At 39.1% G+C, this 14,194-nt stretch overlaps 1 protein-coding gene across 10 annotated transcripts in view; it reads left to right on the top strand.

The window, feature by feature from the left end:
• The first annotated feature begins 441 nt into the window (after positions 1-441).
• LOC103156572 (pleckstrin homology domain-containing family A member 7-like) overlaps positions 442-14,194 on the top strand; it is a 152,466-nt gene continuing 138,713 nt past the window's right edge. For 2 of the 10 annotated variants that reach the window (XM_016664451.1, XM_016664454.1), the window contains exons 1-3: positions 446-714; positions 857-933; positions 1,071-1,128. In XM_016664451.1, the coding sequence (XP_016519937.1) occupies positions 632-714; positions 857-933; positions 1,071-1,128 (218 nt within the window). In that variant the 5' untranslated portion in view covers positions 446-631. Of the gene's footprint in view, positions 715-856; positions 934-1,070; positions 1,129-14,194 lie in introns of all 10 variants that reach the window. The other 8 variants (XM_007578678.2, XM_016664459.1, XM_016664448.1 and 5 more) reach the window with 7 other exon arrangements.

Raw genomic sequence — 14,194 nt, forward strand, 5'->3', positions numbered from 1 at the left:
AAAACAAAATGACAATAAATCTTACAGACATATATATACAGTATATAGTATAGTATAGTATAGTATAGACATAGTATTTTTTTCTAAAAAAAAATGCTATGTTATATTGGCAGCACTGAGAAACTGACAAGATCTATCTATCTATCTATCTATATATATATATATATATATATATATATATATATATATATATATATGTGTGTGTGTGTGTGTGTGTGTGTGTGTGTGTGTGTAAAACTATGGAAAACTGTGTCAAAGAAAATATACAATTATGTCAATTCTGTGAAATGTATTGCATCTGTCTGGTTGTAAAAAAATAAAAAATATTGGTCAATTGAAACAGAAAAAATATCAGCAACCTAAACAGAAGTTAATCTCCTTTTAATAACAATAGTTGTTATTACATGCAGTGTGGTGAAAGCTGCCTTATTCCTATTTTGATACATTGCATAAACCTGTTGTGTGCAAAGCAGACACGGTCGGGGTCTCTGAGCATGTTCAGACTTCGATTGTCGGATGTACGGAAGTGAGATGAGTCCCTGAAGGCAGCGCCAGCTCCACCAGTGATCATTGAGCTCCCGAGAGACTCCATGGAGAGGGACTGAGATGAAATAGGACTTGCGGACGGATCATGGCGGCGGCTCTCGGACGGGACACCTTACCCGAACACTGGTCCTACGGTGTCTGCAGGGACGGAAGGGTTTTCTTCATCAAGTAAGTGTCAGCGTGAGGAATTTCCGACGCCGTCGGTCCCGGTTCGACGGGAGTTGCCGGGGTGTATCTTCCCCACCAGCCCCCCTTCCCCTGCTCCGGCGGTGTAACAGGTGTTTTTCTCTACTCTCTGCCCGTGCTGCAGCGATGAGACGCGGAACACCACCTGGCTCCATCCCCGCTCCGGTGAACCTGTAAACTCCGGACACATGATCCGCTCAGGTAGCTAGCTTAGCCGGCTGGGCAAAAATACTTTCACCTGTTACCTTTATGATCATACTGTTTACTTTTCTACTGCTCACTTAAGTGTCAAACTTTCAACTACAAGTCGTTTTTTTCTTTCTTTTTTCTTTCTTCAGACTTGCCACCGGGATGGGAGGAAGGCTTTACGGACGAAGGAGCCAGTTACTTCATAAAGTAAGGACCCTAAATCCACTGCTGCTGCTTTTCTCCTTGCTGTATTCAGCTGTGTTTTGAAGTTACGGTACAGCTTAACATGGCTGTTGCCTCTAAATCCCGCTCCGAGCAGAGGGAATTACCGCAGAGCCAGTGTGGGTCAGAAAGAGGTGTGTCTGGGTCCAACCTGCCGCGCACCGTCTGCTGACCGTCTGCAGGAAATGCTGAGCAGGTCTGTTTATGACTCACGCGCTGCTGTCTGGATACTGGAATGTAACGAAGAGTTTCTTACAGTTATTTTTGTCGAGTATTGTCGAAAATTTACACACACGTCCTATTTGTGAGCTTATAGGGAAGTTTTTAGAGGAAAGGATATTTAATTAACAGGTTAATGGTCAAATCTTTGCCTTTCTGTGTGTTATGTTGTGCTATTTGGTGGAACTGTTGCTTCCGGCTTTGACTCTCGACCTGGACTTTTTCTTCATAAAGTCTTCATATGTGTGTTGGTTCTCTTAAAGTTCTCCCAAAGTCCAAAAGCATCACTGTTAATTGGTTACTCAGTGTAGGTGAGTGTGTGCATGGCTGGCTGTTTGATGTTGTGATAGAGTGGGGGCTTGTCCAGGGTGTACCATTACCTCTGAAACCAGGTATGAAGACAAGCTTTATCCCCCCTGCAGCCCTGCACATGATCAGTTTAAAAATTAAAAATCTTTACTTATTATATTAACATTTACATGCTTAATTGATTCAATTTACTCTCACTGTAAAATGTAGAACTAAATTACGATTCCCTAGCGGCACATTAAACAGGATATATAGGATTTCATAAAATATGTCATGATTATTTTATGCTTAAAAGACTTAAATAACATATAAATTTATATGGAACAGCCAACAATGTACCTTACATTGAAACATCAGTTCTTCAAGGCCATTGTCCTTGCAGCACCCAGACAGAAGCTGAATTTAAATCTGGATGTACAAGTTTTTGAGGACTTGAGACTCCTCCCAGAGGGCAGCAAAGTGAAGAGAAAGTATCCTGGTTGTGACAAGTGTTCTCATTATGTAGCTGCACGCCCCAGGCACTGCATCCTGTACATGTTTAGCAGTGAGTCTAGTTTTTAATGATTTTCTGTGGTACTTTGATGACCTCTGTTGGGTCATCTTGTCAGCTGCCAGACAGAAACAGCTGGTACGATGTCTCCAGTCTTTCAGGATCTGATAGAAATAATCTCATTGATTATTGTTTTTTTTTTGCCACGTTAGTCATGTTTGGAGTCCATTTTCCAGAAATTTTGAGGACATTTTTTTTTTTTACTGAATCACTACTGACATGGGGAGCGTGGTATTTATTTTGTCTCATGAAGACCATGATCGTCTCCTTGGTTTTGGAGATGCTAAGCGCCCGGTTATTTGTAGAGCCTCAAGATGGCAGAGCCTCATCTTGAGCCTCTCCCATACTTCTGCCGAAGCTAAACAGTTGACACATAAATCAGTAAATGAAACAAAAACAACTTTACAATTTCCATTCAGCAGTTTTTCTTCACCATTTGACAATCTTTGATGGTATTTTATGAAGAATTGTACAAATGTACTTGTCTTCATTGTCGCCTGCGGATACAAAAACCAGATAGTGGAAACAGAGTATCTGAGCGCATTTCTACATAAAACACACCTACAAACAACTGACCAGTCACACAACACCCGCAGAGAGGAAGGATGCCTCTCTGCGAACAAGATGACGCAGTTTCTGTCGTACGACTACGTCAATGTGAGTCGATTTTGACGCTTCAAATGAGGAGTGAAGCCATAGTTGTGTTATCCCAGAATTTGATGGTGTTTGTGCTTGGTGCTGTGTGTGTGTGTGTGTGAGGAGGGGGGGGGTGCGCGCGTGTGTGTGAAAATCGTAAAAGATGGATTGCGGCTGTGGGGAGGCCTCAGATGTGGCTATCACAGATCGTGGTCCGATGACCTTTGCGGCATGTCTTCCCTCTCTCTCACAGCCTGTTAAATACTCAGACACTGAGTGAGGACTGAGCACACAGCCTTGGGGAACACCATACCTGCATTTTAACTAGACCTCCTTTATTTAAAGCGTGTTTTGTTGGCATGTGCAGATTTATACCCAGATCTCTCTTCTGGGTATACACACTTATATTACACACATATAAGTGTGTAATCATATGAGTGATTACACAATCACTTATATGATTGTGTAAAATGCCAGATTATTATTATTCTCACGTATATTTCATTTGCGAGAAATCTGAAAGGTACTAAAATTTCCCGGTTGGTGAAAGAGATTCTTTTTTCTTTGTAAAATTCTCACCTGATGATTATGGGTGCATTTTATATATCATCATGCTTAACACATCATCACCCAAAATACCTCAGTAAGAGTGACAGGCAGTGTTTTTTTTTAAATTTATTTTTAGTTTCAATAAACTGAAGCTGTTTCTCTTTTCCATGGTAGAATAGTTTCCAAGCAGCTCAAATTAATCTGTCTTACAAGGGAGTATTCTTCTTTCTAAGCCTGCTGACCAGGAACAAACAGCAACAGGTCGGGGAGGGGCAGCTTTGCTTCACTTTGTGCTGCACACAAACCACAGAAAACTATGTTCACTCTGACATCTCCTGAAATGGACCTTAAAGTATAGGAATAGTGTAACTTCTCAAAAGAGTTGCGTATTTATGTAAAGTGGAGAAACGTTCTGAATAGCTTGAATATTTGATTGATTAGCATTTGAACTTGAAGCTTTGGGCTTTAAGTGGACCACCTGGGATTTTACTATAGCCTTCCACTAAAAAATAATTCAAGCAAACTTCAGACTTCGACAAGATGAAGAAAAGAAGGAAGAAACAGTTTTTTTTAGATAAAAAAAGGGGAATTTTCCATCCATGCTCTGTTTAATTCAGGATAAACATTTAGAAAATACACAGAAGAAGGAAACAGATAAAACTTAAAAGTTTGGTCAATGAAAAATGATTCTGTTATTAAGTTTTCCTACCGTCTCTCTCTTTCTCTCAGAACCCGACAAAATGAACAATTTGTATCTTTTTATATAATTGAATAAAACAAAATAACATGATAATCTCTTGAACACCAACTTTCTCTGACCTTTTTCTAATCTTGGACACCACACAGAGTTCAACTACTGCTCTGCTTTCGCTGGAATACTTTGTTACAAAGTCCTCAGCTAGCATGCTAGCATGTGTAGCATGCGTATCTGATTTGTGCTGAAAAGTCTCCAGAGTTGGCTTTCCCAACGGTTCCCTCACGCCTGCTGCTTTCGCGATTCACAGAGGAAGTTTCTAGTTTCTATTTTAAAACTCCTCGAGTGTGGGACTTTGTCTTTCAGAGTCGAAGCGTATTTAAATCAATCCCATGTTGTGATTTGCCACATTTTTTTTGATAGGCAGATTACTGCTGATTGCAGCATGTCTCCTGTTTTGCATTTGGTGCAGCTACGAGCAGCAGGCGCTGCAGGGAGGGGGGGAAGGGCTCTCTGCATTTTTACTGATTGACTTGGAATCCCAGAGGATGATCTTATCACACTTTTACCTTCTGAATATGACGCGATAGTGGCTCATTTATCATGCCCCAGTCAAAATAGCCTTTCTTTTTTAAAAAGGACGTTTATTTAAGATGTATGACTCTAAGCTGCCTAGAGCAGCTTAGAGTCTTTGCTTGTTTGTTCAACTTCAACAAGTGTTTTTCAGGGTTTTTCTGAGCTCAGTTTTGATGGCGTGACGTTAAGGAACTGAAGGGTGTTCGCTGTAACATAATGATTCCTTTTGGCTTCAATGACTAAACCAGGTCAGTTGAAATCAAGTATTTATTTTGTGCCTCAGGGAGGTGAAAAGTGACAAACCTGTCTTAAGTCTCATCGATTATAAAGTCTTAAAATTGGTGGTAACCTGATCCTGATTTTTTTTTTTTTCCCCAGATCCAGAATTGTGTTACCAATACTCAATAAGCTCTGTGTATATTCCTAAAAATGTAGTAAGTTTAAAGGGCCATATGTACAACATGTGTCCCTTTAAACTTTAAATGTATTTTATTAAATCTGGTCATTTTACATCACAAACAAAACAATTTGTAGTGCCATGAATTTCTGATGTCCTTTTCTAGAGGATTGTGCATTATCATCTCTCCCATTGATTATAATTAAAGGGGCAGTATCATGTGTTTTTCAGGCACATAGTTCAATTTGATGTAACAATGAAGTAACTGTTACCTTCAGTTGTTATAAATTGCTAAATATGTCAAATGTGACTTAAAAGAAATTTGACTTTGTAATTTATTGACTTGAAATTGGGCCTCTGTCTCTTTAAAAGCTCTTGATCTTTCTGAAGCTCTGCCTTCAGGAAGTCATCACAACATGGCTCCTCTATTAACCCTTTACGTTTTTACTAGTTTCATTGAGAGGGAGCACCTGTAATGAACTCAGCAGATTTGCAGTTCCACCAATTAGTGTTTGCTAATTGCTGCTGGCTAGTCTTAAGGTGCTGAGTGGCGGAGGGCTGCTCTGTGAGGTGGAAGCTTGGAAACTGGAGCTCAAAGGAGGAGCTTTGTCTTCGAAGGCGGGGCTAAGTCCACCCAGGCGTTTTGCACAGCTGAATGGTTGCCATAGAGATTGAAGGATTTATCAAACATGCATGAAAGTATTAAAGCAACACTCCAGGTCTGTTTTGGAATAACATAACGAGATGTAAAGCTCAAAAAAGTTGATTTTACATATAATTACCAAGGATTGTCTCTATGAAGGTTTGAAAGAGGCAAAAGCAAATGAGGTGGATTAGAAGTGCTTGCCAACAACTGATGCTGTCGCCCAGAACACGTTGCTGCAGAATGTGGTGTCTGATGCTTGGATATTGAGCTGTTAGCATGTCATGACAGCCTTCAGACTGTGACAGCAGCAGAGGCCTTCAGTGAGATTCCTTGCAAGAGTGACTGTTACCGGAGGTCCTTCCCGCCCGCAGCTTCACCGTCCATAACGAATTTACTTTTATGATATGAGTCACAACATTTAATTTCCCTTTAGGATAAAGTATTTTTGGATCGAATTGAATCGACTGCGGCAAATGAACAAGAAGCAGCCTTGTGCTGTCGAGGCTGCAGTTGTTCGTTTTAAGCAAAGCTCAGACGTCCTCGGAAAAAACAATAAAAAGCAAACTATTAAGGAATTTCACATTTTCTGGCTTCCCCCGACTTCCACCTGTACAGAGAGGCCTTTTCTGCACGGAACGGGGACTTTTATTTCCTCGTCTTCTCCACCAGGCTGTCCACACATCTAATTGGCTGAAGGACGGTATTTCTCGATCCAAAGTAACAAAGGGAAGTGATCTCATCTTTGAAATCCAATATCCTTTTTCACTTCAAACAGAGACTGTTTATGTAGAGAGCCACGGTTGTGTAACAGCCCTCCAGGGGTCCACCGCTGGAGCCTCTTCTATGCGAAAAATGTTTTTCGGCTTCTTATTACTCCACAAAAGAATAATACACTCCCCACCTCACTCTTTTTGGCTTAGTGCTGTTTCCAGTGGGTTTTAGCCGTCCTCAGAGCCTGTTGTTACAACGGGAGCATGTGATTTATGCTATAAGTTAGCATAAATCAATGCTCTATAAATGTTTGTACGTCCTGTAAAGTCCATTTTCAACTAGGTTCCTCATTGTGCCACGCAAGGACAAATACTGACTCTGACAATCGTTCATAACGAGAACCTGGGTGATATGGACTTAGTTTTTTCACAATATTTTACGATACCATTGTGGTAAAACGATAAAGTGAAGATAAGAACTATTTTCTACTTCTTTTTAGGTAACAGTATGACTGTGTCACAGCAGTTAGAGCCCCACAAACACAAATAATGTTGAAATAATTCCCATTTGTAATGCGCTTCTTTAGGACACCAGTCACATAAAAAAGTGTGGTTTGTAACATTAAAATATATACATATTTACTGATGCTTTTATCGAACAGTCGAGACAATAAGGAGAATTTTAGGGGAGGTGTTTAAACATTACTGATAGGTATTTATTGTGACAAAGATAAATCAAAATTCTTATCATGATAAGAAATCTAGCCCGATAAATGATAAACGGTACAATATAAAAAATGCCCACGCCTACTTAAATGTTACTTAATGTTAAATGTTATCAAATCAAAGCAAATTACAAATTACATCCATCTGTACTTTCAGGTTTTTGCAAGTCCGCGATCACAGACATTCACTTAAAATCAACAGATCTCTGTATTTTTTCATGCTACAGCATAAGTGCGAACTGCAAATTTAATGAATCCAAAACGTCAGATTTTTATGCTAACTCCCACCTGCAGGTGGCAGTGTTTTTATTATACTAGTGTGTGTTTGATGTGGCGAGTAACAAAAAGTGACATTTACCGTCATACATAGGCAAAAATATTGCAAGACTCCTTGCAAACATTTCCAAATTAGCACTACAAAATCTTTGATTTGTATTGCAAAAAAATCCCAAAAGCAATCGTGTAATTCTGGAGGGATTGTTAAATACCGGTTCATTTGAAGAAGAACACATCAAATGGAGAGACGGCAATCATATTCTAACAGTTTGTTAATGGGATTGTACAAATACATTCTGGCACAGCTGACCTTTTGATAGCATTCATGACCTTGACACGGCCCAAGATGAAGACGAGTTTGACTCCGCTGCCCTAAAACGCTCGCATTCTGCTGTTTGCCTGGACTTGCTCTGATGAAGCCCTCCTCTGTTTTCCTTGAGGCCCAGCTTCTGTGAGTTTCTGGCTTCCAACCCTAACAGGTCATTTTCCTTCAAACATGCTTCAAGCGATGCATGTTTACCTTAAAATAAGACCTGCACACATACACACCGAAAGTATGTGTGATTCTCTTTCCCCTTCAAGGGGCTAATAATGGGTCAAACTGGCCCGAACTCGCCGGTGACTCCCAGAGGGGGTGCTGTTGTTGTGAGGAGGTGGAGAGATCAAGTCTGGGGATAAACCTTCAGCAGGAATGTCTGCACTGAGTTTAGCTCTACTGGAGGGGACTGAAAGAAGGCATGAGGTTGGGGGGGATTTCATTATACACACATGCACGCGTGCAGGCGCACACACACACACACACACACACACACATTGAAACAGAAGAGGGACGGAGCAGGTCTGATGTCAGAGATTCCTGCAGCTAGCCTAGGATAGCTGGTGCAGTCCTACAAACCTCATTATTCTCTCCTTCAGCTAATCTGCAGAGGAGTGATAAAACGGTAACACAGCGATTCCACAACTCGGCCTGTGACTCTGCTTAAGGCACTTACTGGCTAACGCTGCTGACCAGATGAGCCTGCATCGCGCTGAATCAAAATAAAAACAGACAAGAGAAAATTACAGGTTCCAGGGATGCATTTGCTGCTGTAATTTTGTGCAAAATTTAGTAGGTTAACAGGGAGAATTTTTTTTTTTTCATGTACAATAGGGTTGCAGCTAACAATTATTTTAGTAATCGATTATTCTGACGATTAATCAGGTCAAAAATATTGGTGCATTCTGCAGATTTTCTATTTAACCACATAAGTTTATTTTGTAAAATGTTAGAAATGCTTTAAAAATGTAAATAAACACATAAAATCTCTCTCTCACTGTTTATTCAATGTCACATGCTGTTTTTATTTTAATTATGTAAAGCACTTTGAAATGCCTTGCTGCTGAAATGTGCTATACAAATAAAATTTGATTTTGATTTTTGATAATCCAATTCCTTCTTTTAAATGTGAAAATAAAATAATGTGTTGCCTAAAATGCAATAACACGGCATAAGTCTAAAGAACTTAAGGAGTTTTGGCTGAAACACATTCTAATGCAAGATGTCAATATATTTCTGTATAGCTTTGGCTTAATTGCTGCTCTGAATATGTTTCCAGGAAATTACCTTTTTGAGTCTTTGTTTTCCTGTTAACAATTAATGGATTACTAAATTATTTGACTATTATGTCAATACTCAATTAATCTGATTAATCATTTTGTCCCTAACATACAGACATTGTGAGAAAAACATAATGCATTGAGAATCAGTTATGTAAAAAGAGGAATTACTACAGTAACTACAGCTTGTAAAATAAAACTAAATTTATGACAGAATTTTAGAAGTTTTATTACTCTTGTTTAATAAAGTAATATAGGAGTAGAAATAGGACAGCTGGAGATTCTCACGGTGTGATAACCTGAAATAAAATGTACCACGGTATGATAGTAGTATTAGAAAGATTTAAAACAGAAGTGCAGACATTTAGAGGTATTTTTTTTAATGATCTACTGAACTGAATGTTTTTGCTGTAACGATTCCTTGCTGCTCACATCGAGCGGTAAACCTGAGAAAGACCAGCCTCGTATATATCTGTTCTACTGTCCAATGATTTTCCAACCTTTGTATTTGGAGAAAGTCCTGCTCAACAAAGAGCTACATATTGAGTATTAAAACGCACCAGCGCTGCCTATGTTTGGGACTCCTGTTTGTTTTCTGCAGTATTTTAGTTTTTTCTGCTGTCCTCTCTTCTTTCTGGTGAACTCTGTGGCTGCTCCATTATTTTATACCAACTTTAAGCCTCGGCTCACAACAGACCAACATCTTCCTATCGGTTTGTCTGAAGGTTACATCTCTATAGTCTTTCATTTGTCAAATTCCTCTGATTCTGCTCTCTGGATGAACTCGGCACGTTCTAAACAGGCTCACGCATTTGACAATAAGTCAGACTTTATCCTAACATCAACATGACATGACCACCTGGGCCGTCTCTATGGCAACCCGACAGAAAAAAATGGTTCCTAAATAGTAGGGATTAACCAATTAGATTTTTTTCACTTCTAATACGATATCAATATCTGAGGTTTGGTACCGATACAGAAAAACGGTGCTGAATCCTTTTTAACACAGACATAAGTCTACTGAATTACGAATTTGTCTGATAACTCTGCACAGTACAGCACACTTAAATACACCAGTAGCTTCTCAAGTTTGGTAAAACATGCAAAACCCAGCTTTAATTTGTTCAGTCAGCGCAGTTAGCAGGATAACAGCCAATGTAAATTAAATATTAAAGAAACTGACAAAAACAGATTGACTGCGTTGGTCAAACATGTAAAAATAAATTAACAAACCTTCTTTCAAATGGTTCAGAAAGAGCAATTAGAAAATCTAAATATAATGTAAAATTAATAATAAAGCATCAATCAGAGCATGAAACGTAGAATTGGACTGGATAGATCTGACCTTATGGGTAGAGCACATTGTCACGATACCAGATCTATTTTTTTTTTTTTAATGTTGGGACAGATACTAATATTAATATTGCCTCAGTGCATCTCTACTAAACAGTATAAAAGAAAATGAAGTACAAGAGAGCACCGGGCTTTTGACATAACATGAACGATAAGACCAGATGATGAATTTACTGATACTAATTGAAGATTTTGAAGCGGCCTAGTCAAAGTCTGGGCTGAAATCTCAATAAGAAGCTTGAAAATCCATCCAGTGCGGCTGAAATAAACAGTTCTGCAGAGAAGAGCGGACCACAGTTCCTCCATTTGTATCGATTTGTGACGCATGACGGCATTCAATGCGTTCTTAAAATCACAGCTCATGCTGTTTGAGCTCCAGAGAGGTTGGCACAGCATGTGAAGACAGTCATCACTGTCTCTGCTCATTTTGATGCTGCCAGCTTCATTATCATCATTAGCCAACCAACAAATGAATTGATGTTTCATAAATATTAATTTCTGCGCTCCTTGGAGCCATTTCTTTTCTTTCTTTTTTTTGTTTTTGTTTTTTGCCACTGCGTGTGTCGCAATTAACATATAATTGAGGAATTAAAGTTATTTTTGAAATCTGTGACCATATCTGTGTAATCATAATCCTCATCCATCTGAAAACAGCTGCAGAAATGTCACTTTTTAATCATGTTTTCCTACATTTCATTGAACTCATTAGAGAATCTGTTGTTATGACAAAGCAAATCTGTCATTTATAATAAATAATCATCTGTTATTCCAACTGGAACTTATGACATTTATTTGATCATTTTTGTCACATGTAGAGTATATCTTTTATGTCAAAGACATGAAAAAATGTTGGATTTTTGACACATTTGAAAAACATACATCAGTGGCTGTAACCACTTCATCCTACAGTAAATTCTGCATATTAATACAAAAAAAGGAAAGGTTTCTATACCGTATAAACACCGTAAATGAACGGTTTGTGTGACCTTTTCAGGACGACAGCTTTGGTTAGGACCTGCGGCTGCGGTTGCGCTGAATCTCCCAGGTACATGTTCATGCACCTAATTAGGCTGGTATTGATGGGCAATCACTTGTTTGAGGCAAATGGATTAGACTGCAAAAAATGTAGGTAGGGACTGCAGAATACAGAGAAGCTAAAGATGTTTTGTGAAATTCAAAGTAAAAATCCACACATTTCAAGCAGCAAAATCAACAGAAACCAGCAACTGTAGAAACAATCATAAAATTTGAAGACGGCTATCGTTTAAAAGAAACACAGAATGTGAGTTTTGATGAGTCACATTCAGTAATTATGATGTTGCTGGAAAGTTCATTTATTTCAGTGACTTAATTTACTAAATGAAACACACACATTATTGAGACTTAAGCAGTCTTCAAATGTTTGATTTGATTTAATAATTTTCTTTGTATAAGTAGATTGGGAGGAAAGGCGAATGATGAAAATATTTTAGGTTTTCAGACTTAATTCACAATTCCATGATTTGAAAGGTAAAATTTGGAATTCAAGATTTTTTTTTCAGCAATAGTGTTGTTTTGTCTTTGATTTCATACATCAGGACTAGGATTTTAGTTCAATTCATTAATCGTTTTCATTTTCCAGGTACTGACAGAATAATAAAAAGTCACTTTATTCACTTTTTGGGCCTCTAGAACCTCTTAGATTATTAACCTGCTGTTCTTAAACTGGTTCCAGTTGACATGCGATCCTTATCCAACTTTTTGAAGGCACTCTGGATGGCCCAATTTACTCAAAAAAAAAAAAAGTATTTGTTCTACGTCCATTTGTGGAACAACTCGAAATTTCGATTTAAAAATCAAAATTTGAACGATTTTCAAATCGTCTGTCGTCTCAACAGTCATGTTGCATTTTATCCGTTTACAGCAACGTGCGTCATAATTCTGCACCAGAAGAAGCTTTTCATGATCTTGTAGCAACTTTTCATCCTGATTTTAATGTTGTTGGCTCCAATTGCTCAACAACTTTAAAATCAACCGATAGACGACAGCGTCCACTATTACTCCCTTAAACAATGGGCTGCTGTGTGACGTCTATGTTTGCGTGAACTGTTTCATACGGAAGTCTACTTGTGGTCACATTTTGTTAGTAGTGCGAACGACTGCAGCCTAAGAAAACCCAAAGTCAGATTTCAGTAAAACCTGAGCATTGAGAAATGCTGTGTGAACGTAAATAGATTTATTTGCCTCATATATTAGAGAGAGACACTGAATAATTCAATGTCTCACAGTTTCACAGGGTTCCTGCCAGAGAACTGGAATTGGCCGCAGAGTGATTTGAGCACTGCCTGACTGGCAGAATAAGCACAATGATAGTATCATGAAGCCGTGACAAAGAGGCTTATCTCAAAGCAGCTTACAATAATGTCAGGAGTGTGGCCTTCCAAGACCTAAACCCTCCAAAGCCCCGTGTTGTACCAGGCCGAAGATCCCATCAGCTCCAGAGTAATTGTCCTCCGGAAAACACTGACATTATTAAACCTTGAAAAACTTTTTCTTTTCTTTTTTTTTTTTTGCTGAGCGAGCCGACTTCCTACGCAACAACCTGTGATGTCACAAACTTGACTCACTCAAAACTGCCAGCATGACAGAAGCAGAGGTGAAGAGAACAGCAGAACGCATCCGCTATGAGGATACACTGATTCTCAAACATTTTACTGTTTCTACATCTCAGCTCTTTTTTTGCTCTGACTCATAGCCTTGAACTATTATATCTGAAACATTTCAGTTATCCAAAAGGTAGAGTGAGGATTTGTGATGACACATGTTGGGACCTTTTAGAGTATTATGCTGGTGACGGATGCAAGCCGGTGGGTGTGATGGCTTTTGTTTTAAGCCTGGGAAGTTTCGTCAGATGCTTAGTCACTAAATGAATACCTGCAGGTGCATTTAGGTAGATTCAGTACAAAAAGTGAAACTCATATTAAATAGACTCATGACACACAATGTCATTCATGACTCAATGTTTATACCGGTCTATTTGTTAGCATATTTAAAATTATACCAATGTACACCCAGTACATGGTCTGGGCCAGGCCTGTGAGATAGTCTGAAAATTAACCAACACTGAAATTTATGACGATGTCCGCCGCCATTTTGCCCTGTTGCTTAGTGTCAGTGAGCTGCGTAACGTAGCTTCCTTCACATGCATCACAGCCAAACATTAGCAATTGGGTAAAATCAGAGCCAATCATTTCAAGAATCAATGCCCCCTGCAAGCAATCATTTCTCAATATCTGAGGGTTCGTCTGGAGCAAGGCGCAGAACTAAAGGCTGTCTTTGACCAGGCTAGGCTTTAAGGGGCTATAGCTCACTGAGTAGAGCGATGTGCTCTGAAACTGGAGCACATTGGTTCAATTCCTGGTCAAGCCAGGTCTTTCATTTCATTTTGCTGTGGGATCAGTAAAGTCATTTAGAATTTCATTTCTCCACCAAAATGAGTCAGCACAGTGAAGTAGCTCACTGAGTAGCATAACGCACTCTGAAACCTGGGAGTGCAGGGTTGCATCCTAGTCATGCCTGATGTTTTTGTTTTTTCATTTCCCTGTGGGATCAATAAAGTATTTTTGAATTTGATTTCACTGTTGGCATAAGTAGCTGAAGTACAAAAGCTCACTGAGTAGGGCAACATGCTCAGTAACCTGAGAGTTCAGATTCAAATCCTGGTTGAACCACTTATCAAAGCCCATGTCAAGTGATGTCTGGGCAGGTAGGGCGATGCAATGGGGGGTACCTGCTGGGTCAGGCAAGGAACCCAATATAACTGCCTGCAGTTCTAG

The sequence above is a fragment of the Poecilia formosa genome, unplaced genomic scaffold (assembly GCF_000485575.1).
Source record: "Poecilia formosa unplaced genomic scaffold, Poecilia_formosa-5.1.2 Scaffold487, whole genome shotgun sequence".
Taxonomy (NCBI): Eukaryota; Metazoa; Chordata; class Actinopteri; order Cyprinodontiformes; family Poeciliidae; genus Poecilia; species Poecilia formosa.